The sequence below is a fragment of the Amblyomma mixtum genome, chromosome 1 (assembly GCF_055824585.1).
Source record: "Amblyomma mixtum isolate Tamu chromosome 1, ASM5582458v1, whole genome shotgun sequence".
NCBI lineage: Eukaryota > Metazoa > Arthropoda > Arachnida > Ixodida > Ixodidae > Amblyomma > Amblyomma mixtum.
Genome location: NC_143012.1, coordinates 314,431,991 through 314,457,870, shown reverse-complemented (window position 1 = coordinate 314,457,870; position 25,880 = coordinate 314,431,991). Strand labels below are relative to the sequence as shown.

The following is a 25,880-nucleotide window of genomic DNA, read 5'->3' as shown; positions in this document are numbered from 1 at the left end:
CTTCGTAAGAAGAACAATTTCTTTTCTGCAGTTGAACAAATCTGATTAATGTAGATACTCCAACTTAAGTGATTAGCTATCGTTACTCCTAAATATTTGACTGTATGAACCGTATTTAGTTCGGTAAATCTGTTGTGTCCCCTTGTTGCTTTTGTGTGTGTGTTACCCCTGCAGTGTCCCGTCAGAACGGCCACTTGCCCCCCTCTTGTGTGTTACCAGTGCAGTGCTCCGTCCTAACGACCACTTGCCCCTCGTCGCACGCTGTCGCCAGATGCCCCCCATGGTGCGCCCCCGCATCCTCCTCCTGTTTTGGGAAGCCACTCCCTCCCGTGGACGCTTCTCCGCTCCCTCCTTTCTTCGGGCGGCCAGTTCGGCTCCTGCCTCGGTCGACGCTGGTCGCATCCTCATCAGCTTTAAATAAACGAAGTCTTAAAGTACCGTGTGCGTCTTTCGCTGCATTCAACACAGCGACCGGACACGACAAAGTCCAAGCATAGAACAATAATTAAGTGCATGCTTAGCATGTTCTCGAAGCTTGCAAATGACGCATGTTAGTGAGCTTGCCCGCTAATTTTTAATTTTTAACCCACCTCCTGATTTCTGTTTCGGCACTACCTTAGCTAAACGCCAATCATATGAGACCTGTTTGTGTTGAAGCTAGGTGTTAAAGATAGATAGCTAGCAATCCATTCCTGGTACCTTTGTAAAAATGCAGTCGGTATCGTGTCTGGTCCAATGGATTTCTTTTCGGTAATATTGTTACGGGGAAAGACTATTTACATTTATTTACAAGCGGTAGGGGTCTAGACAGAATAGTTCTTAGCAGGGAGCACCAACGTGAACAGGGAGACCCATCAACCTCTTCTACTTCGTTCATCCTTTTCACGCAGGAGGCCGCTTCGTCTTCCACTTCCACTTCGTCGCAACAATATTTAGGATGAGAGAAAAAAGTTTTGTGTCAGGCGTTGCTTAATGAGCCATTGGTGATGGCGGTAGAACCAAGTCAGAATTTTTGAGTGTTGCTCTATTCCCTCGTACGTTAGTTTTGTGTCAGACGTTGCTGAATGCGGCATTGGTAACGGCGGTAGGGCAATTTTGGAGTATTGCTCAGACCGGAGACAAAATATGGCTAATGGCTACAAATCAAAGTACAACATCTCTTCAGTAAAGGTTTATGTGTTCCAGTCCCTCGGAAGGTGCACTGAAGCTGCGACCACATGGAAACGTTGGAGAGCAAGCTAAGGCACTTTCCTGGGGCATACCGCAGGACAGTTTGGCTGAGATACCCTGTCCCTATCATGTGCACTTATCGTCGATGAAGTTTGCCGTGTAGATCACGGCACCGTAGCACGCAGCTTAGCGAGAGGATCAAGCCTTTTTTAGGCGTATCAGCGACAGATAGATGAATATTGGCGTCCCCTTTGCACCGCAGGAGACACTTCATCACTTTATCTATTGGGGCACCTTGCCCAATAGATAAAGTAATTGTTTTATTTCTTTTGTAACTCCCCGCTTTCTTTTTTAAACTTTGAATCTCATTCTGATCATTTTTCTTTCCCCGCCATTCAAGGCTATTTTTCATGATGTAAACTATATTACTTCGTTCTCTGTGACGTTTGGTGCAATTTCTTCATTCTGCTTTTGCTCCACCAGTACTCCAGTTTTCACTTGTACGTCTCTACAGCTGATGTGATGATATTGCTTTCACTATCGCCAAAACCCAAAGCTACCGGAAGGCTCAATATGTCCTGTCAATTATCTGTTTGTATAGCTTTACAGTCGACCAGAACATGTTTAATGTTTTTCTACCCTGTTCCCGCATCCTGTACAAATATCACCTCCTCGTTCGTAATTGCTTCTATACTTCCCAGCTCTAACGCAACCTGACCTAGTTTCAAGCAGAAGTGTATTGCCTCTTGATTTATCATTCAGCAAAGCGGAAAGTTGGGCAAGTTGGATAACGTTCATGATGTAACAAATAGCGCACAGGGAACACAAGGGACGGAAAGTAAACGACGCAGACAAGCGCTAACTGAGGTTTATTGCTGACGCGCGCAATATAAGGTAGTCACTTTAAAAACATAAAACAAAAACAACTACGAACAGTCCCTCCTCGAAAGACCAAGTCAGAGGAAAAAATTGAAATTGAAGCATCAGGCGCCACTCATCGCTGTGGAAGATTGGTTTGGTTTGGTTTTGGGGGGTTTAACGTCCCAAAGCGACTAAGGCTATGAGAGACGCCGTAGTGAAGGGCTCCGGAAATTTCGACCACCTGGGGTACTTTAACGTGCACTGACATCGCACAGCACACGGGCCTCTAGAATTTCTCCTCCAAAGAAATTCTAGCCGCCGCGGCCGGGATCGAACCCGTGTCTTTTGGGCCAGCAGCCGAGCACCATAGCCACTCAGCCACCGCGGCGGCTTTTTCTGTGGAAGATCAGTTAAAACACCGTTATCAAAAAAGGAATTCAATGCAACGCTGAGGCTAAAAAATCGATTTCACAGTCTGCCAAGTTAACAGAGGGCTCACTGATACACGGATTCCGACATTTCCTAATATGGTATGCCTCCATTATCTCGCGTACACGCTGATCTCGATGTCTGAAAAGTATGACGGTACTAGAAAAAATCGGTTTGCAAATTTTCCCCTTCTTCTCTTCTTTTTTGCTCCATTCCCGGCAATGCTCAGGAAGATTGCCATAATGATCTTTTAGGGAGTTACGGTGTTCACCAAGCCTAACGTTGAGGCATCGCCCCGTTTGTCCTACATAGACAGCTCCGCAGGACAACGGTAGTTTGTACACTACACCCAAGCTGCAGGGAACAAACGGGGCGCGGTGCCTAACGGTGCATCCGCGCTTTATTCGCTTATCTGTGAGTGGCGCCTGATGCTTCAATTTCAATTTTTTCCTCTGACTTGGTCTTTCGAGGAGGGACTGTTCGTGGTTGTTTTTGTTTTATGTTTTTAAAGTGACTACCTTATATTGCGCGCGTCAGCAATAAACCTCAGTTGCGAGTTAGCGCTTGTCTGCGTCGTTTACTTTCAGTTCCTTGTGTTCCCTGTGCGCTATTTTTACATCTTGATTTATCATGCAGCGTTTTCTTGCGGATTTCGTTCTTGCCAGCTCTGTATTCACGCAATGATTCTTTAGTTCCCATTTTTTGACACAACTTAGCAGTCTCTGTTTCGCGGACTTTCTTTTTGACGTTCGCTGTTGCCATGTTGTTTCCCGCGTAGCCTGTCGTAATCTTTCTAATCATTTTCCTCCATCGCGTGTCCGCATTTTTACTGTGCCATGTCCAATAATTTCGGGCAAAAAATTTCGAAATTGGAAAATTGTAAGTTACTTTTACGGAAATATTGAAGGTAATGGTCCATTCTTCTGATATGTCGAAAAATGTTTCTTTTCAGGTGTTTCCATCGATCGCATCGAACACTTGAGACTCCGATGGAAAACCAATGGGGAAAAGCTTTTGACGATTGCAAAAATGTCAAAAGCAAAACAAAAAATGAAGACTGCCGTCGCGTGATTCGCCGCTATATTTACTGTTAAACTAAAACCTTACATTATATAAGAAAAATTGCGTTCATAAAAGGTTTCCCGCTCAAAATACTTTTGTCCAGAATTGCTGGGTAAGCAAATACGTGGATATTTCGACATCTAGCACCTCTTCCGTTAGAAAGTCCCAGAGTATACTTCCAGGCTTACATTCTCATATGCGCCTTTTATATCTAGAAAAGCCAACCATAGCAGCCTGTTTTGCGTTCCAGCTATTTCAATGCATTGCGTTACTACAAACAGATTGTTCTCCAAACGTCTGCCCTGACTAAAAGCATTTTGCAATTCTCCCATTGTTCCATTTTTCTCTACCCATATTTGCATCTTAGCTTTAATAGTTTGCCTCGCAAGCCTGTATATAATCGAGGCTATCGTGATTGGTTTGTATCATCAATTCTTGTTGTCTTTCCTTTAGCTTTGTAAATTAAACTTGGTCTGCTGCGCAGCCAATCTTCTGGAGCCACTTACTATGAAAGACTCGCTCTATAGCTCTGAACAATGCCTCCTTACTTTTCGGCCCAAGCTGTCATCAACCTTATGGGAATTGCAGCTTTTCCATTCACGCCACCTACCTGTGCTTACAGGCATGAGTTCATACATCGTTGAAGCCACACGTGGCATGTGTCAAAGCACCCGGCAAATTATCAGCCAAACGCGCGCCTCTATGATTGTATAATTGATCAGAATGCGGTACCGCGTTCATCGCGACCCAAATGGCTGGCGGCTGCAGTTTCTAGGCGCGCAGTGGAAATTGCAGCGCTGCCTGAGCACTGCAGCTTGCCCATTCACAGGCCGCTTGGGCGACAATCAGCCAATAAAATTATTATAATAAAAGTGAATCTACGGCCAGTTCGGTTTATCACTTCCACTGTCCACCCCTTCTTGCACTCGTTATTGCAGCCGTTTCAACTATGATACGAAGATACAAGAACGACAGCTTCGAAAACAGGTGGAATCAAGCATCGGTAGACATATAATGGAAATGAACATTGCGAAGAGAAAAGGGGCACGGCAAGAATATGAAGCAGGTGGGCTGTGTAGTCCTGTCTTCGTCCCGCTAATCTGCACCAACTCGCCAACTTTTCTGACCTGCTCAAGAGTCATTCTCCTCGACATCCGCTGCTGGAAATAAGAAAAACGCGTGGGAAATAAGGAAGTAAGAAAAACGCGTTAAAAAGCGTCGTGGTCTTAAACGTGTCTCCAACCAGTGTCAACCATCCACTGGAGGCATTCATGCGGTGTGTGTATAGTTAACAATATAGGAGTAATTACTCATTAGCATCCACCTAAGCGCCAGCTCCAAAGGAAATCTACACACCTTACTCGGAAACTCCGTAGTTAAATAAAAATTCGTCCTGATCCGGGATTCGCTCTACCAACTAAGCTAACCAGGACGGCTAGAAGATGGTAGGGCGAGAGTGAATCGATCAATACCACGAAGCGAGAAGGGTTTTAGCCCAGAATTTTACGGGAATCCTCTTGTAGAAGCGCTTATCGGGACAGCCTCTCGTATCGATACATTTCTGCGCTCTCTCCTAGATAGTGTAGAGCGAAGTACGTGCGGTGCATGAGAGAGAGGGGGTATTTGCAGATACGATAGGACGGAGAAGCCACAGAAAGTTGGATCGCAGACGGCCTCCATTGTGCGGGGGTGCGTGCAAATACCGCATCAGCGAAACCATAGGATACATTGGCCCGCGATATGGACTATGAAGCAAGCTATATAAGAGAGCTGCCCGTGATACGAAGCTCCGCGTGAGCCAGATCATTGATCACCGTGTGCATTGTCCCCGCCTCGCAGACACGTCATTGCACCGAGACACGAGAAAGCCTGCTTGCGCACAAGTGGCATCAGTGTGAGTTTTTTTCTTTGCACAGTCATAAAGAACGTTGCTTAGGCAACGTTCGGCGTGTACACACTGGAAGAGCCAGCTTTAGTATTGTGCCTTGTGTCCCATGCAACCGTGCACAAGCTTATGGTCAGCCTTCCAGAGCGGAACGAGCAGAACTCTCAAGTCCAATGAGTTGCGCCGGATTACGAGGTAAGGCCGCAATGGTTTGTTGTCTTAGTGTTTTAATTGTGATCATGGTTTGAAGTACCGGGATCGTGCAAGTAACGCCTATACACTGCCAAAGAAATCGCATGATGCTCAAAGTTTTTCCGACCCGTTGCATCAACACACAGATGAATCATCCGGTCTTTCTAAAAAAATATAGTGTCTGTGGTACCGAATAAGAGAAAACCCAACCCTCCCACTGCCGCCAAAACATTGCGTTATTTCTCATAATTCGAAAGAAATAAGATAAGCTAAAGTAGGTCAAATTTTGGTACAAACAGTGTTATTGAGCAAAATTTTATAAGAATTTCTTTTTTTTTCGGGGTCTTTTTTTTCTTTGCAGCAAAATACAATTTACCATAAAAGCTCATTTTTTGTGCTGCAGACAAAATACGCAGTTTTTTTCCTTCATTTTTTCCATAAACACGGAACTGGCAGGCAGCACTGAAAAAAAAAAAAAGAATTGTTTACCAAATCAGATTTTTTTCTGCCGATTTATTACAGTTACTTCGACTTGTACGTTACCAATGTCCCACGCAGCACTTCCGTGTCTGTGCAAAACCTGCCCGCCTTGCACGCTACGAAAACAGTCCTTTCGCACTTTTTCGAATTTATCTGCAGATTAAGCCAAGCCAGGGATAAGAAACGTTAAGAGAGGTTTATGGCCACCAGTTGAACGAAAACATGTGTTTCGAAAGCATACCGCTACCGAAGGGCCTTATACTGGACGCCTGGCCGGAGAGGTGGAAAGCTCTTGAGGCAACGCGGCTGCCACTGTGCTTCTCTTGCAGCACGGGTCTTGGCTCGAGGCAATGATTAGGCGCTCTCCATAAGTGTTTGCACGCCCTTTTCGCATATCTCTTCTGTCCACATAGTCCCCTATCATAAGGCACTTTATCATCCTCTTCATCTTTCCCAGTTCAAAGTATTGGGCCAGATTATGAACTCTCGGGACGACCTATCTGCATTTCTCTCAAATAAACCGCGCTCTCTCTCTATCACTCCCTCGGGAATAAGCACAATATCTCCACAAATTTGCGCGCGGTTTCTTCTGCTTCCCGCAGGATAACGTATACGCTCTCTAGAAGGCACATTTTCGAGTAGGAATCAGGTTTAATCTGAGTTTTTAACAGATTCGGGGTGGAAGAATCGGCTAAAATCTGGTTTCCCCGAAACCGAAGGGCCTATACTCCGTTTCATACATAGCAGGCAACGCTGCGGAGATTGCTGAAGTAGTGCGTCCGCGAAACTATATTACTCCACCACGTATCATTCGTTCTGCTCAAAACTCCGGTCATTGTTTATGTTGTATGTTCTGGTTTTTACTCTGTTCGCTAGCTGCTTTTGCAATGTACTTGTCATTTTTATCAATATGTCTATACCCCACGCCTGCCTAAGGCCTGTAACACAGGCCGGCACTATTTGCTAATAAATAATAAATAAATTATGAATACAAAGAGCGGTATAACACGATGTAATAGCATTACGGTCGAAGCTGTGAGGCGCTCAGTGTTCGGGCCCTGTGAACTACTTTTTGGGCGCGGATTGAGTTGAAGCGATTCGCCCTACCAACCGCGCATCATACCGCCACGTGTACTTTTTGCTTCTCGAAATCTCGACGAGTCGCAGGACGAAAATGTTGCAAGAGGTAAATCGAAGTCCAGCAGGAACCAGTCACGGACGGCACTTAAGATTTGTCGCTACGAAATATGTTTGTGCTCGATTTGGTTGTATGGCGAACTACTTTTTGCGTGCGGACTTAGACTGCGTGAACAGGCGCGCTAGCATGGAGGAAAAAAAACTAAGGGGGGAGCATGACGTCACGCGGCCAGCGTTCGCAAGCCGAGTGTTTTGAAGTCGTTTTCTCCCTCAGTTTTTCGCTCTCCGAGCCGGTCCTTGATGTTTTGATTCCGGTATGTTTTAGTGCGCGCATATGCGCGACCCGCGGCGCGGGCGTCTACAGCAAGGAAGTTGATCTACAGTTAGTCTGCCGCGCTAATCGGCGCTTGCGCGCGCGCAGCGGGGCTAGACTTTACCGCACGCTATTACGTGGTGCGATCACGGGGGGACAAACTCTCTTTTTTTTGCTATATCTTTACTTGTTAAGACTAGGCTTCAAGGTTGTCGCCGGACGCTCCCTCCTCATGCGCGCTAGCTTTGGCAGCGTTGCCTGCTTTGTATGAAACGGAGTATAGTCACGTGCGCTACCCTACATGGTCCATTCTTGATAGTGCTCACTCACGACCCGCGTGTCTCTTGCAGCTCAAGCCCATCCGCACAACTTTGTCTTTGAGTAGAAGGTTAACGCAGTGGTCTTAGTTTACGGCATACTGTATACGATAGGCTACGGTCCAAACAGAAAGTTGTAAAAAGGGAGTAAACCGTACTCTAGCAAACTCCAGAGAGTAAACAGAAAACTGTTTACTCTCTTTTTACTCCCATATAGGGGTATCCATGTCTAGAATGTAGGAGGCCCCCCACCCAATGGAGCCGACCGACTGTCATGACGCCGTGGTTAATCGCCTACCTCCCGCCAGCTCCCTGCAATGCCACGATAGCAGGTGCAAGGGAATTAACGACATCATGGCAATCGGTCGACTACACTGGCTGGATGGCCGCCTTTGAAGAGCATTTGGCGCTTCGTCCTTGAGTTACTACCGCACGAAGCTAGTAAAGAGCACTACAGTCTAAAAAAAAAGATAATAGCTCTTATGAACAAAATGGGTATTAACTGTTTGTTATTTGTTGCATTCGTTGCTAGGTATTACTGCGGTGTGTTAGCGTGGTGTGTTTAGTATATGTATTTTAAAAAAAAATTAAAAAAGCAGCTGCAAGTTTAATGTGATCAGAGCCCGACACCGAGAGCTACCAGGAGTGTGCTGGCCGCAAATCACACACCCAGGTTAAACATGGCAGTCAATACGTGCACAAATCATGCGTGGCAGTGTCAAAAAGCAACCCTTTGCGGCAAAGACAAAAGCTCTAGGGAACAATACCACAAATCTGGCCATCGGTTAGAGTGAAGTTCGCGGTGCTGTATATCGTTTGCCGCATCCGGTTCGCGTTAGTGGAATGCCCATTACGTTCTTTCTTGGGCCCTCCGCACAATCGCAGAGAAGGGGTTGAGCTCAACCCAGCTCGATACGGGGGGCGCCGGATAGCGGAGGATTACGGGAAAGGTCAAACTCCCGACAGGGACAGATTCATTACGTCGCATCCTGTGTGCACGTGCTTGCGGCGAGGCGGACCCGCGTCACAGTGATTGATTGATTGATTGATTGATTGATTGATTGATTGATTGATTGATTGATTGATTGATTGATTGATTGATTGATTGATTGATTACTTTGGGGTATTCTTGGGAGGGGATACTGGTCCCGACGTATGTTGGCCAGTTGGTGGCATCACTCTTGGGGACCAGGGGAAGGGGTAGGGGGATGTAGGGAGGGGAGAGGGGACACAGTGCGTGGCTTTGGTCCCACGTCTGCAGCGGCGTGCGTTGACAGCTTGAAGCGCGGTCAACAGGATATTGCCACCCTAGCTGCAGGCATGAGGAGCGACGATGCTGGACAGACGGGTTGAAGTGACTTTCCTTGAACTTGGGTCAACCGAACGTTGGGAAAGTGAGAGTGTTCGCGAAGCTCGCAGCAGGAAAGCATAATTATCCGAAATCGTGATGGTAGAAAGTGAACATATCTGTATGGTGTCGCGATGAGTTACCTTCTTTCCCCAATCATTGATTGGTTGTGTTATCCTTTCTGAATTGTTGATTGGTCATGCTTTCCTTTCCCCAATAATCTATTGGGTGTATGTTTGTGCAGTTAACTGATTGGTTATTCTCCCCACCGAGGGCGGGGACATAGGGTTTAAAACCAGCTGTTTCGGCAGGACCGAGGGCTGGTTTCGCCACGTAGAACTACGAGCCAGTCAAGTGTAAATATGTTCTCTCCTTGCTTGTATCTCCTTTGTGCTTTTAATTGTTATTAAAAGTTAACCTCTCCAGAAGTGTCCTCTAGCAATGTTATTGAGCAATTCGAATCTGCAAGACTACAAGCATCCTACAACAATTATCATCAACCCAATTTCCCTCTACGAGATCTTAAGAGAGGACTCTCAACTGTTAGGGTCAGGGATTTGCGCTCTGAGCTAAGATACCGGCCTTAATAATAAACTTGCGATTGCAGAAACGGCTAATGCGCTAAAGCGCATGACAATGGAATACATTTTTTTAAAAAAGGCATTTTACTTTCCAAACTCCAATCCTCCAACGTATAAGTTCTGTGGATGTCTCTTTCTGCTTTTCTGCGGGGTGAGTGCTGTCACATAAAGTCTCACTTCTTTATTTTCTCTTCTTTCATCCCTCCCCTCCTCTTCCTATATCACAAGTGTCGTGTCCCTCATGCTGGCATTGCTAGAATGTTCCTTTCTTTCATTGCTGTCCATTTCCCTGCACCTGGCTCATGTTTTCAAACAAAGTAGTAGCGACATGGCTTTCTGCTATTAAAGGGAGACTGAAGCACTTTTTTTGAAAATCGGGCTGGCAGCGGCATCCTATAGTTTTTCATGCTGTATACTGGAAGCGAATTGCCTTTTTTAGCCGAAATATGCGGCCTGTGCCGCGGGGCACGCCGCGCGGCGCGCCGCCGCCCGTGATTGGTCAAGAGAGGTCGTGACGTCACTTTGAGGACTGGAGAAGCTGCCGATGCGGATCCGGCGCTGCGTTGAGTGAAGATCGCAGCTTTCCGTGTCGTTGTAAAAGCGAATATGGCGACTATTTTTTTTTTACTGACCTCCGAAGAAAAGGATACTATAGTTTGTTAATTCCACGTATCGCCTGAAACCAAAAAAGACAAGCAAAAATTTCTACCCCTAGCACAAGCATGCGCCAGCGTCAAAGACGCGATGCAGACCATGCATAAAAGGTGCCAGCACAACCTCGGCTTGTATTCTCGGAAAGGAAGGGGTGCGAACAATACTCAAGTCAATTGCCACCACCGGACGCCTCCTGGCTCGCCCGGAAGAGCGTCATCCTAAAGAAAAGGCCCAAAGCACTGTGTACAAAAAATCCTGTTCTCAGTACCCGGCGTTGCAGGTTGGAGCAAGAAAGTATTTCAAGGAAACGATGAAGGAGCACAAAGTTGGTGTCAAAATTAGCGAAGCGCAATGGCCAAGCACTGCGAGGCACGTGACCACAACATAGTGACGCAATCAGTGTGCGCTGGAAACCAAGCCAAATACGCGCACAAGGCTGCTGCTTCACTCGTGGCGCGTTCAGCAGATGCCAGAAAATATTAATCACTGCCACGGAAACGTTCCTACTTCCTAGATTTGCAGTTTAGGTTCAGTGAAGTAGTTTGTGTCGAAAAGCCAAGCTAGCTGCAACTCGCCCGCTGCCACAACTTGAAGAAACCGAGTAAGGTTGCGGTGTTTTTTTTTGCAAAAACTCGGTTGGCATTCATTTCTCTCATAAATTTGCATCCGAAATCAACGTCGAACGCTTTCATTTTAATTGCTTAACTACGATTAAACGAGATGCCCGCATATGAAGAGCTTCGATGCTTGCTTGCTTGCTTGCTTGCTTGCTTTGCTTTATTGTGCTTTGTTCTGCTTGCTTGCTTGCTTGCTTGCTTGCTTGCTTGCTTGCTTGCTTGCTTGCTTGCTTGCTTGCTTGCTTGCTTGCTTGCTTGCTTGCTTGCTTGGACACGTCGAACCGAGTATAAAATCACTAACCGAGCCTTGCTGAGCACGTCTCAGGTGGCCTGGCCGCACTTAAGCTGAGGAGAGCGACACATGCTTGAGCCTCTATAAGGTTTCTTCAGGGGCTAAGTGAGCATATTTCTACTTTTAAAAGAGGCGCTTCTTCGGAATGGTGACACGCCTCTCATGCGCGAGAAAATCGAAGGAACTGTGTCATGGTTCAGCCGCGCCTTTTCGACAGAAATCTCCAGAGGTCACATTAGGGACAAGCTCTGCATGTAGCCGCTCTTACGAAAGTGCTTCGAGCAGAGTAGGTTTGCTTTGGTCAGCTTGAATTCTTCGTCACAGCAGCGAGCGCTTGGGCTGCGAGCTTTTGATCTTGCTAAAAACAGTGGAAGGCGACACAGCCTCGGCCGTATTTGTTCATGGACACGAACGCAGAGTAGTACCTCGTGTTGAATCTGATTCTCAAGGTCGGTTGACACGCTTTGTGCGTCACAACGCACGCAGCACGAGAAACAACGCGCGCTGAAAGCTCGCTCGGGTGCGCCGAAGTATCCCCGGCTCCTCAACGTGACGTCACGTTGGCCGACATGGACGAGGTTTCCCTCTCCGCTGTTCTCCTCTCCTACACTCGCGCGGGGCGCGGGAGATTTGAACATCGCGTTTTTAATTGGTGATTGCGCCACTGTTTTAGCCAAAATCGAAAAAATAATTTCACAGATGTGATCATCAATGACACTACTTCAAAACCCTAAAAAATTAGCTGATTCGAAAACCGCCTCAGTATCCCTTTAAGGACGAGGTCGAAGGTTCGAACCCGTTTTCAGAGAAGTGCAAGAGCTCATATGTACGCAAATGCGGAGCATATTGGAGAATCGCAGGAAGTATAGAAAGTTTATTGGAGCCTTCACTAGGCCTTGGTGCATGATAATCCACAGTGCATTAAGTTTTGACGTGTACAGAGGGCAAAACGCTTGCCTAGAACACGTTCTGTGCGTGTTTCAGGCTGAACACGCGATATCTAGCGATAACATTTGGTTAAAAATTGTCTGCATGTAAGCCTGTGCAGTTAAATTCATAGGATTTCATCGCCATATTTTGCCTTCCTGGTTGCACCTGCTTTAGGAGCTGCGGAACACACAGTTCGGTCGTTCTGGACATGTTTTTTGCTCTCTGTACAAGTTAATTGATGCGATCTTTCTTTCAGACACTGCTTTGTGCGCTAGCAATATGAAGGGGGTGCTACAAACAAGAAAAGCTTAACTTTTATGCTCAAGCATTTCGTTGCAGAAAATCCAGATGCGCCATCGGAGTGTTCAAGAGGATCACGCTGGTGGCGATTGCCCTCTCCATTGCGCCAGCCGGGTACTTCCTTCTGCATCTCCTGACAGGCAAGGGTAAGTGGACCGAAGAGTGTAATTGGTCGACGAAAGGGTAAACTTAAAGGTACGGTAAAGGTAAAGGGTAAAGGTAAAGTTGCTCCCAAATAATGACACGGAAAACAACAATAAGCTTCACCCCCCTCTCGCGCCGAAATTTTGTGTGGCAAAACCTCCCTACCTCTAAACTTTGTTCATAAACTTGCCATTTAGTTCGATATCTGCAGCGATACAGCCGAACTTCAAAATAGCGAAATAATGCGTATAACGAAATAATACCAATTCCTCTTGGAAGCTACCACAGAAGTGCACATATTTAATATCTCATTTCTACGCAGTAAAACTTTCCTACAACAGGGCACAACGAAGCTTCAATGAGCCCCATTGGCCATTTCGCATTGAGTACGTCAATTTGTAACCGCGTGCCAAACATTTCCGTTTCGACTCGATGTGGCATATTGCAGTTTCCCTGTTCTCCAACCTTCTGGTTGCACACGGCCCACTGAGAGCACGCTCTGCTTCTCTGGTTCAACGTGCAGTTTAGTTTCCGTCTTCGCATCATGGTAGCACGGTTAAGCGCCTGGTGCGCTAGACGGTACTGAGGCCCCACCGCAGTGGAACCTCGATTGGACCTCGTCTTGGCCCTGTGAAACCATGGTTCCACAGGACCAAGCGGCGGATAACGAAAGCGTAAAACAATTTCCGTTGACCAGAAGGCTGACATCAACATAACCTTCAATCTTGCGTATGCATTCTCCGCAAGACATATCTGTCATGAGAAAAAGTGTTGTGGCCCGCTTGTTCATGAGATGCGTGGCGAAGCCAACCCAAAACAAGTATTCGTGACGAAATCGTAGTTGCGTGCCTTCTTTTACAGCGGCCCGCATCGGCTTCAGCACCTAGAAAACGGGACTAAATATTCCGAATAGGTCCCCTGTCCTCTGCGTCATTATTCCTCCAAGCCTCGTCTTCTATAGGTTCTGGCGTTCATGCGAGTTGCGAAAGACACGGGCGCGCGTTAGTGGTTGGAGTACCACGTATGCCACGTGGTGGGCGCTCGGTGCGAGGGTTGTATCCCGCAACGCACAGCGGCGGCACACTAAACACTCGCTTTCTTGTCCTTACTATACAGAGTGGCAGGTAAGTCCGCTGGCATGGGACTGTTGCGACCAAGGCCACGTACCGCTATAACGAAGAAATCGCGGGAAACCGTGGGCTTCGTTACAACGAGGTGCAAATGTAGTTATAAACTGGTTCTGATGCTCGCGCACGTTTCGCACATTACTGATGTAAATTCCGTTTTTTTTTTTTTTTTTTTTTCAGCCAACAAGTCCGAGTATTCCTGCGACAACCGAAACCACGCAAACGTCACATCCAGTATCCGGGCGTTCGACTCCCTGCTCGCTGGAAAGCTTCTCGAAAGTGACTCAGGGCAGGACCCTCTGTTCGAGGACGACGATGCGTGGGTTCTCGTCTTGCCGCGTACGTACGTTTACTCGGCGTACATGGACGAATCGGAGCCAGGAAACTGCCAAGTCCGTCTCATAAGCGTCGTACCTAGGGACGCTGCCCGCGACAAAGCGGTTCAGTGCTGGCTAAGCGTGGGATCAGCCGTCTTCCTATCCGAGGCGAGTCTGAAAGTGCTTCCAGAACACCACGACCTTCCGTACGCGGCGGCGTTCTTCGTGTGTCCGGTGAAGTTTCCTTCCGAAGTGCGCGGTCAGCCAAACATGAGAGTAGCCCTCGGCACCAATTGGAACATGTCTTCGCCAAAGTGGTTCAAAGTACACAACCGCCGCCAGCAGCCTCCCAAGTTCTTATCGGCTTGCGTCCGCCCCATGGTGGGACATTTTAGCGCTCTATCGCTTGTGACTGAGTTCGTCGCTTACTACGCAGCCATGGGAGTGGGACGTTTCGACATCTACTTATGTCAAGTATCGCGGGAAATAGAAATCCTGTTATCACACCTGCGCAACCGCGGCAAGGTAGACATACGGCTCCATCGTTGGAACCTGTACCTCAATGGCTCTTACATACTCGAGCATGGTCAGCTGGCAGCAATCCAGGATTGCATGTACCGTTCCAAGCTGACTTCCGAGTACGTCCTAAACGTCGACTTCGACGAGTTCCTCGTCTCCAAAACGCGAAGCACTCTTAGTGAGGCTCTTCTGGAAATTGAAGGCTCCGTCGGTAAGAGCTCCTTGGGGAGCGTTTTGGTCAAGAACCAATTCTTTTGCTACGAGTATCCTTTCAACGCTGCATACCTCCGCCAAAAGCCGCCGCTACTCACCCGTATTCTGTTCGTTCGCGAAGCCGACGCGTGGAAGCATCGAGAGCGCTCAAAGTACGCAGCCAGGGCGAGCACCATCACCACTGGAGGAGTTCATTTCGTGTGGGAACACACGCGTGGGGCCAGGGAAGTAGCCATCTCCGACTCTGTCATGGTCATGCACCACTACCGCTCCTGCTGCGGTCTCAAGAAGAGCAACTTCTGGGGAACATCGTACAGCGAGGTTCTGACCCAAGAAAATGTGGTCATCGACAAGTCAATGTACGCGTTTTCAGGAAGACTGCTTTACTCCGACGTGATCACGTCCATTAAGGAACTGATTGAAGAACCCACAACTGAGCCGCCTTTCTACACGTATACTGACTGACAGAAAATTCTTCATGATGTATTTGACAGCAGCTCGAAAAGAACGGGACTTCTCAGCGGTAAGAGGGAATGACAAGACAACGCGAGTGCTGACTACGAATTGAAGAAATTTAATGCACCAAAACGAATTATATACAAACTACAAAAAATTGAGACGGAAACCACTCTTGGTGCACCGTCAGCAGTCATGGTACTCGGCTTCAGTGTCTTGCAACACGATGGACTTTTAATTGGCTAACGCATGAGTCTTCTCGTTTGTCTATTCAGTTGGCCTCTATTATATGAATTCTTTGTTCCTTGTTGTTCCGATAGGACGGAAGTTGATTCGAACCGAGGCAAGCAGCCGCACACTTTGCAGTGCATTTTGAAGTGCGACATTTCGCGGAATATTTATGCTCAAAATTCAGCTCCGTATTTAAGAAACTTGTTTTTTCTAAACGCCGAGACCAAGAAACAAAGAAGGCAGCAGAGGCCTCCTAGATAAATTAAACAGAATCTCATGATAAGCCAGCCGGTCATCACGTTGCGATATATTGAATCAAATTCAAGTATCTTTACCGGTGTTGAAGCACTGATAATGTGCTCCCATCTTGTTTTTCTTTACTTTCTTTTATTCCTCTGGAGCGTACGGGCAAAGAGCTGTTCGTGCTCATATTAAATTCCCTGGTTCACAGTCAGCGCTCGCAATGCCTTGTTCTTCAATGTTCACCAAATAGGAAGTCTTTTTTTTTTTCTCGCGCTATAAGCATACATAGAACAATACCATAGGGCAAGTGCTGACGGGCACTAAAATGTAACTGCCATATATGTTACGCTCACAAGATGTTGGGAGCGAACAAAAATTATCCTGAATCTCAATAGTAATAAAGCGTGGTACGAGACACGATGAAGCACGAAGGTGCAGTACGATCGAGTAATGTGTTCCTCCGCGGTATATTTCACTTCGCATCAAGCAGGTCATGCCGTTACTTCTTACCGTACCATTAGCAAACTTTGTAGGCTTGGCATTATGTTGTGTTACCAACAGTTACATGTTCCAAAACAAACATTCTAATGATATATATTTTAGCTGCATCCTCCAATGTGGGGTCTGCAGCAACCCGCATACTCCACTATCATCACTGAAGTTAAGATGTTCGGTGTTGAACCATGACTCCTTGGCAGTACTGGTAAAAATAGTATCTACATAAACACATATCTCGACAGTCGAAGTGCTCCGCAAATGGCAGTAAAGCTCAATTACGATTCAGAAAGGCGTGCTTTACGAATCATGAAAAGCTCCTTCCGCAAACTAAAGAATACAAAGTGGACGTGAAAAAGCCCAAATGGTGAGACTAAAAATGAAATAGACTTCACACTATGCACTCACTCGGGCATCGTTGAGGATATGGAGGCCCTCGAAAAAGTGCGTTGTATTGACTGGTTTGGTTTGGTTCATGGGGTTTAACGTCCCAAAGCGACTAAGGCTATGACAGACGCTGTAGTGAAGGGCTCCGGAAATTTCGACCACCTGGGGTTCTTTAACGTGCACTGACAACGCACAGTACACGGGCCTCTAGAATTTCTCCTCCAAAGAAATTCTAGCCGCCGCGGCCGGGATCGAACCCGCGTCTTTCGGGTCAGCAGCCGATCACCATAACCGCTGAGCCACCGCGGCGGCCGTTGTATTGACTGGTAAGGCCTCTAATTAGCCTAGGCTAAAATACGGAATGGAAGAAACTAGTGAAACGGAAGCCAATTAAGAAGTTAGCGGTAAGTGGGAAAGCAGAGGAATTCAGGATATCGCTGTAGAACAGATATTCGGCTTCAACTGAGGACGACGATCTTAATGTCAAGCAATGAACGACAATCTCAAAGCTATCATTACGAAGCGCGCAGTAGAAGTAGGCAATAGGATGGTTCGACAGGATACCGACAAGCTATTTCAGGAGACGAAAGATCTGATTAAGAAGCATCAAAACATGAAAGCGTCTAACCCCACAGAGAGAATAGAACTGGCAGAACTATCAAAGTTAATAAGCGCAAGGTAACCGACATAAAGAAGTGTAATATGGAGAGAATCGAGCATGCTCTAAAGAACAGAGGTAGCCTAAAAACGGTGGAGAGGAAACTAGGCACGGGCAAAAACCAGATGTATGCATAAGAGATAAAGAGGGCAATGCCCTTAGCAATATGGATAAGATGCTGTTAAAGCAGTCGAATAATACTACACAAATCTATATAGTAGCCAATGTAATCAGGATGTTAATGCACACAGCAATGACACATCCCTCCAATAACGAAAGAGGAAGTATAAAGAAAACATTACGAGCAATAAAAAGAGGGAAAACAGCTGGTAAGGATCAAGTAATAGCAGATCTGTTGAAGGCCACAGGGAAGATTGTGCTAGAAAAACTAGCCACCCTGTATACGCAATGCCTTATGACCTCGGGCTTGTCAGAAGCTCGGAAGAACTCTAGCGTCATCTTAATCCATAAAAAGTGAGACGCCAAGGACGCGAAAAATTATAGACCCATCAGCTGACTGTCCGTTGTATATAATGTATTTACTAAAGCAAACCGCTGATGGCGTGTGGACAACCTTAGACTGCAATCAACCAAACGATCAGGTACTCGACAGAAGACCATATTCAAACTGTCAATCAGATAATAGAGAAATGTGCAGAGTATAACCAATGATTATTCCTTATGATGTTCACTTTCACTCTGTCAATTGTTCAGACTGCGAGCTCCCATATTCATCATCATCAGCCTGGCTGCGTCCACTGCAGGACAAAGGGCTCTCCTATAACTTCAATTAACCCTCTCCTGAGACAGCTGTGGCAACCCTGTTTGCGCAAACTTCTTACACTTATCACCCCACCTAATTCACTATAGGCGCCTCAAAACTCAACTTGGGGGAAACTCTCCGCATTTGCACGCGGCGAAGTTTGAAGTCGCTACGAACACTCGTAATAACTATATGCGGACAATATTATATGTTTCTTGGCAAAGCCATCACCATCTAGGCCTGGTTCCTCACTCCGTTTCGCGAGCGGCCATCTTTGCGCAGGTCAGCATGAGCAGGGGCCTGGCACAACACAGGACAGCAGCAAATAGCTGCAATGCGACTCCTCGGACGCATCCGTTCAAGGGCGTCCGCAGAATTTTTTGCAGGGGGGGGACCCCATTGGTTGTTGGCGCCGGAGGGGGGGGGGGGGGGGGGGGGGGGGGGCATGTTCGTAGCAAAAAGGCACTATTTGCGGTATGAATTTATTTATTTATATATAAATAAAAAATAAGTGAGATACACACATGAAATAAAAATTACAAACAGCAAATTAAAGTGTGGCTAGGAGAGATACATTGCAGTTTATCAACGAAGAAACAATTAAAATTAATAAAAAATCCAAAAATATACTGTCACTTCGTGGAGAAGAGTGCTCAGTATTGCTGCATACGGGTTCTCGACTCACCCGGATTGATGACCAGCACACAGCACAATATGGTCACAAACACGCAACTACAGTCACTCAGTCAGTCTTCCTTGAACAGCAACTGTAGACTCCACGGATTTTTCTGGGCGAATTGCGTGATTACACGGGTGATAAATTCATTTCTGTGCTTCATTACACGCTCTCGGTGCACACTCGTCACACACATTGATTGGAAAAACGGTTGAACGCGTACGTCGAAAACAAAAGATGTCTATACATACAACGAAAACTTATTTACAAGATAAATGCACGCTCGCAGCTTCATACACCTCGCTCCATCTTGCTCGCGCATCCGCACAGTCGAGCAACCGCACGCACACTGCTCGCCGCTCGTAGTTTTCTCGTCCACTGTCTTGGTTGTTCTCAGCTTCGTTGACAAATGGCCACTAAAAACACCGAAGCACAAATACAGAGGCGCGCACACGTGCAAGGGCTTACTTCCGTGCGACTTCCAAGGGGAAGGGACACTCGCCACTCCGGTAGGAAAATTTGTTTTGTGTGTTTTTATGGGGTTCAGAGCCCCAAAACGACTCAGGTTATGAGAAACGGAGTAGTACAGAGCTCCGGATAATGTCGACCACCTGGGTCTCTTTACCGGGCACTGACCTCGCACAGTACACGTATAGTGCCTAGAGTACACGGGCGCTGTTGTCATTTGAGGCCCAGCCAGAGGTGACAGGCGAGCCAGGCAGGCGCCATCGGGCTGCGTTGACCAAAGGCGCTGGTTTTCGGAGAAGACGCAAGGGACGCTGGTGTGGGGGCGCCTCTGGAGACTGCATCGCCGTGAACAAAAGATGCTAATCTCCTTTGCCGAAGATTCTGATAGCGGCGCTTCTACCGCACTGCGCTCTCCCGTGGATCGGAGGCACAGCGAGCGGCGGCGGCGCCAACTCGTCGCCCGCTTGCCCCTGAGCAGCCCGACAAAGCGTGGGTGGACACGGCTGATTTGTCCTTCCCCCCTCAAGAATTCATCGGTGGCCGGCGTACGAACGTATCATGATTATAGCGAGCGACCTGTGCCCTGTGCACTGTCTGCCCCTTGTCCCCCCCCCCCCCTCCGGACGCCCATGCATCCGTTCATGCGCCCGAAAGTTGGCCAACTTCGCCCGCCCTGCGGGCGCTAGACGCATGCAGCCGTCCGCACAAAGCCACCTTGTTCGACCCGTGCACGAGTCGCAAAAACGCATCCGCATGCGTCCAAAAAACGATCCTACAGCGGCCTACAGAAGCACGGCGGAGATTAGTGGGGGAGGGGAAATGAAGCACTGGAACTACCTCGGACGTTCGAATAAGATCCGAACAGAGCTTCCTGCGGACGTCCACCGGATATCATATATTGGACCAATTCTAAAATTCTTTTTTATGCGAAGCATATTGCTATAGCTACCACTCACGCCGTCGCCGTGGGACCCCCACGTGACACCGTGACGTCACACCACGTGACACCGTGACGTCACACCACGTGACATCGGATGGGAGAGCCGGCCTCCACCTCGCGCCGTCGCCGTGGGACCCCTAGCCGTCACGCCAAGTGGCACCGTGACGTCACACCACGTGACATCGGATGAGAGAGCTGGCCTCCACCTCGCGCCGTCGCCGTGGGACCCCTAGCCGTCACACCCGCGCATTTCGAACGCGCGTTCACACTCGGTGTAGGTGAAACGCTCGCTCCACCGGGCAGGCAGACGCGGCTTCCGTGGCAATCCAGGCGCTCACCCAACGCGCGTCTCGGGGTTAGTCGGCGTTCCGCTGTAGCCATGCCGTTGTCTTCCCCCACGACGAAGGCTTCTAGTGGTTGTATTAAAATGACCAAGTATTCAACCAAGGAAAGCCATGTATTACCAAGCCTAGCCACTAATATGCTTCGCATTCCCCAGGCTTAGCCAAGCTGAGCCTCAGTAATTTTTTTTGTCTCCTACGGATATTCCTAGGTTGTTTTTTGCCCGACATTTTGCCAACGTCCCAAACAGGAATTCATTCGGATTACAGACCGACCGCGGTAGCTCATGGGACTGAAGAGGAATCTAACTCGTCTTTTTGCCGTGGGAACTCGATCTTCATGTTCCGAGCATTCTTAGAAACTTCGAATTATTGCCCTGTGCGTTCGATTTCCCTAATTTAAAACGGATTAACGTCCGGCTCCCGCTTTTTTTTAGTTCCCCGCAGACGGTGGGAGGAGCTAGTCGACCAACGCATGGAGTGCCTTTCAGGCAGCCGCGTGGCGGCTTTGCTTTTTTGTTTTTAGGTTTCCGTGAATAAATAAACCTCGTCAGAAACAACATGACTGCAAATTAGGCCCACGGAAATAAAAATACGCGTGGATTCTGCTTTCGCCGATCACTACGTATCACGCGGCCGATGGCAGAGCGACAAGCCGCCACGGGTCTGGTTTAAAGGTTGGCTCATTCCTCCACTGTCTGCGGGGAACTCAAAAAAACAAAAAAAAAAGCGGGAAGAAGGACGTTTAATCGGACTTAAATTAAGGAATCGGCCGCACAAATCGAAATTATTCAGGAGGCCTCCACTACGGCATCTTACACTCCCTCCTTTATCCTTTCCCTGGTGTCTTCGGTGTCCACAGAGATATGCGAGACAGTTACCGCGTCTTCCTTTCCTCAAAACCAGTTTTCATTTTTTTTTTCGGATTAGAGTCACGAGAGTCACGAGCTTGAGCGCATTGGTTTGAGAATATTTGCGCGACAAATGCCAGCGCTATAGTAGTTCACTATAGCCAGCGCATGAAAAGTGGCCTCAAGAGTTGCCACACGCTCACAAGAAATGGAAGTAAATGCTTAAGGCCTCAAGTTTGTTATTGCCATTATTTTCGGAGTTGGTGCTACACGTCCACATTTAATGCCATTATCGAAAGTGATGATGATAATAACGCGTGCAAGGTAGTCAGAAGTTTCATCTGAATATAAACATTGCTAATGAGCACAATATATGGGAAATGTTGTTCAAATGTAATATAAAAACTATTGTCCAGAAAATAGGGCTGTTCCTGCTTTACAAGTCGAAAAAGTAGCCATAAACTCGCATGTCAGCACACAAGTCGAGTGTACCTGTCAATAAGGCTGGCTAAAATGGCGCTCTTCGCATCGAAAATGCGGTATAGTTGCCTCATCTGACTGCAAGTTAAGAATGAACTATTTCCTACTGGTTAGGAAGTTGTTACTAACAAAGCTGCATGCTTTTCTGCGCGGGGAATGGGAACGAGAGTACGCATTGCACGGGCGAATGAGTTGTGGCGAACTCAGTAGGTCGCGAATGGCAGTAAGGCTAATGCCATTAAATTTATGCATGTGACACCGCACGAATGCGATTAAAACTTAAGGCAGTAAGCAACTTGCTAAAAATTCCATTTAGTTTTTGCCTCAACGTTTATGAAACTATGGTCCTTTGTTAAAACAACAAACAGCATAAACAGAGAAAAATGCAGCCTGCTGATCGGATGTTTTTTTTTTTTTTTGGTGGACATCTGCTCTGGTAATATAGTACAAAAGTTACGATGTGAGCCCGCGTGGCTTGTGTGACTGGGAACAAAAAGTTGCCCCTGAATTTTGCGCTCGCGCAAAAAAGCATATCCTTTTGGGGGGCCATCTCTGGTGCTGGAGGATATGACACCATTTCTTAGTGCGGCAAGGCAGAACTGCAGCAGCATCCCTGCAGTATAGGTTCCACAGAGGGCCAGTGTTTAATCGGCTGCATTATACAGTTGGTTCATTTTGCATTATGCAGAATGGATGCCTTGCACGCGGAATCCTTTAGTGGTTCACTACCCATCCCATGGATGTCTGGCAGCCTATGGATGTCCGGCGGTCACTGAATATTAAACCAGAACAATAAACTATATCCGACAAGTTCCCGACTAAATTCCTGACGTCTTTAGCAGATTCCGAACGTCCAAGGGAAAACGTCCGAAATGGACATCGGAGCAGGGTCGTTCGCAGGACACACAGGGAACTTCCCTCTGGAAAAATTTGCAAATGTGGTCAGAAAGGCAAAGCAGATTTAAGAAATCTACTCACAGAAATCATTCTTTTATTATGGCAAAATGCCTGAACATTTTAGAAAATAATATATCGCTAAGAGACATCACAGTGATGAGCCTAAAAACCATTCTGTACCTTTTTGAAGACATTTAACTAGGACTTGCTCTGAACAGGGACTAAAACTATAACACGGGTAATTCGGCTTATGTTGTACACTTTGATGATGCGATGCTCTTGGTTTTGAGAATTTACGACGCGCTTTGTTGTGATTGTGATGCTAATGTTGAACTGCCACTGTAAATATTCCATTCATGTTGATACTTTAGTATTTTTTTTGAGTGCCTCACCTGTAGCTCTCTTGTAAACAACTTCAGCAATATGTTGCCTCAGCAGTGTGGGCGCAGGGTGCCTCTCAAGCTGCATTCAAGCAGCTTTTTTCCCTGCGTCCTCTCTCTCCCAGTGATACCTGTACCACTAAGAGCGACAAATAAACCAACTTCAAACTTCAAATCAGTTTGCCTGGCGACAGTGAGCAAATAGGTGTCAAGTTATGTAACAGTGGGAAGCTTGGATGATAGAGCCGATACCTTGAAGGGAAGCTTGTAGAGGAAGTAATTTAATAAATCGAAAGGAGGGAAGCTTGTAGGTACAGTAGTGGCATTAGAGGCGCATTTCAAGCACTGTTTTCCAGATCATTTTTCGCTGTTCAGCAGCAGTGATCCTTTTCAACTGAAAGAACTTTGAAGTTAAGCTTTTTGGGTTGTGCATGTCATAGACTGCCCACATATATCATTACAAAACTTAAAATATTAACAACACACAACTAATGCTTAATATAAGCAGGAGCCCATGGAGTCGGCTATGTCGAAACTGTGTGTGGAGAGTTGAGGGCGAGGTTGTGCTGCATTGGATTGCTCTAATGCCTTGCATTTTGTTGGCAGCTTCTTATTAAAAGCAAAGTGTTAACTTCTATTTAAAGATGTCAGGTCCAAAACTTGCAGGTTGCTTTGACGCGTTTACTAATTTCTCTAAAGTTTGAATAACACTGAGGGAATATCTTGCCCATATTTAGAATGTTTTACTTGCTGCCCATAATGGACTTAAAATGCTGTTAGGTAAACGGCTCTCTGCGTTCCTGGAACATCAGAGTATCTGCTCCAGATGCCTGCAGCACAACGCATGGACTGCCAATCAGCATGCACGGACATCTGCTGCATTGCCACTTGCACACTGAACACGTTCGAATGCTCGAGCGCATGGCTTGACCTTCATTAGTGTGCGGAACACTGGCTCCGAGACCATAAGCTGCATGCTGATGATAGCTGCCTGCTGCCACCCTAAAATGGTTTCAGATCTACTGACCACCTCTTAGCAGCGATAATCCCAGTCCAAGGCAAGCGCTCGAGTGTCCGTGTTAAAGGGACACTGAGGAGAAATTGAAGTTGGCTTGTATTGACAGAATACCAGTACAAAAACGCCACTCATACTGACAGCAAAGCTCTTGTAATGCAGAAAAGAGCAAGAACCAAAATACAGGTATCGCCGCCACAGGCCAAACTCGCAAGTACAAGCGTGATGACGTCATAGGACAAAACAGTGTTGCTAGAACCAATAGTTCTAGAAACACCGGGACACGAGAGGCCACAAATCACTGAGGCGCAGCCAATGCATGCGCAAATTTCCTTGACGTCGCCAGATGGCGCCATGTACCCGGCAGCTATGCGCATGCCTGCAGCATCGGGACCAATCAGCGCCTGCTCACCGGCAGTAGGCGGGCTCCCGGTATTCTGCTAACGGTAACAAGGTACACGGTATGCTAAAGGTGTCTATTTGCGAGAACTTCGTTGACGACTTCGAGAACGGGATCCATCATAACGCTGGCAAAACGCCGGTGCAAACGTAAACGAAGTGACGGTAGCGATGGCCGCAATAGCCGATAGATGCCTTCAATGTGCGGCCGGCGGTAGCTTTCTTTTCGGCTGCTGATAGGCCGCACTGCTGGTCGCCAGAAATCACGGAGTCTGTGTTACGTCATGTGCACGTCATGTTTCACGTCACTTAGTCCTGTGTCGTCATAAGAGAGTCCCAAGTTTGAATCAGCGGCGGCAAAAACTTTTTCAACTTCGAATCCAAATTTCTTAGAAATAAATGCATCTTTCGCTGCCGGCCAAGTGGCAACAAAGCCATGAAATGCTGAACTATCGGATCTTCCTTTAAAAAAAATATAAATAGAGCTCTCCTCGCTGTCCCTTTAAGATCTGTGTACCAGTGGTGGTAGATTCTGCAGCTATCCGCAGATGACCAGCGGTTGTCCGAAATGCCTACTGGGGTGCTGCCACCAACTGTGCGCAGCACACGCGCCCTCGTCGTCTAAGGGGACTAGAACTGCTCCAACAGCTGCGCACAGGGCCCGCCAACATTTGCGTTTCCTTCGAAGAAGACGCACAGCGTCTACTGCATCCTGTTTAGTGACGATGAGTCACTCTGATAATGATTAATTTTTTATGGCACAAGGGCATCTGTGTTCAAAGAGCACCATAGCACAAAGCTGTTTCTTCTACTCAAGGTGGGGCCAAAGACCCATTTCCCCAGCATTTCACCCTAAATAAGCCGAGCACCAGGCAGGGGAAAGCTTGTACACATTGTATCACCACTGGGTACCAGGCGGCACTAGGGATCGATCCCCGCACCTCCTGCATGCGAGGCGGATGCTCAAACCACTAGGCCAACGCTGCGGTTGATGATGAATCACTCGCTCCACAACTGTCCGGTCGCGGGCACCATCTACTTAGACTAATTCGTGGGCAAGACGAACAAGCTGTGGCACAGAGTGGCCTCGCCTTTCAAGCTGAATCACATCATCTGCCATCACATCATGGCAGTGTGCATGTGCATTATATGGCTGCACCAGCACGGATAGCTGTCGCAGAGTTTCGTGCCTGCTGCATCTGCAGTTTGCAGTCTCTGATAATGATGACAGTACAGTGGCCTTGCCCATTGAGCCCCCGGTCTGAGGGACCTCTAAACAGGTAACGCGGTTCCAGTCTTTAACATAGATTTA

General features: G+C 47.3%; 1 protein-coding gene across 1 annotated transcript; it reads left to right on the top strand.

The window, feature by feature from the left end:
- Positions 1–5,188: 5,188 nt before the first annotated feature.
- Positions 5,189–16,770, top strand: LOC149372517 (uncharacterized). The gene is made up of 3 exons (XM_089567009.1): positions 5,189–5,602; positions 12,608–12,714; positions 14,020–16,770. The coding sequence occupies exons 1-3, from the start codon at positions 5,517–5,519 to the stop codon at positions 15,351–15,353; spliced, it is 1,527 nt and encodes a 508-aa protein (XP_089423135.1). The 5' UTR covers positions 5,189–5,516; the 3' UTR covers positions 15,354–16,770.
- Positions 16,771–25,880: the final 9,110 nt, after the last annotated feature.

Excerpts from the sequence above, each read along its gene's own strand:
- LOC149372517 (XM_089567009.1), top strand. The coding sequence starts at position 5,517 with ATGCAACCGTGCACAAGCTTATGGTCAGCCTTCCAGAGCGGAACGAGC. Across the intron at positions 5,603-12,607 it reads GAGTTGCGCCGGATTACGAG|AAAATCCAGATGCGCCATCG; the intron begins GTAAGGCCGCAA and ends ATTTCGTTGCAG. Across the intron at positions 12,715-14,019 it reads GCATCTCCTGACAGGCAAGG|CCAACAAGTCCGAGTATTCC; the intron begins GTAAGTGGACCG and ends TTTTTTTTTCAG.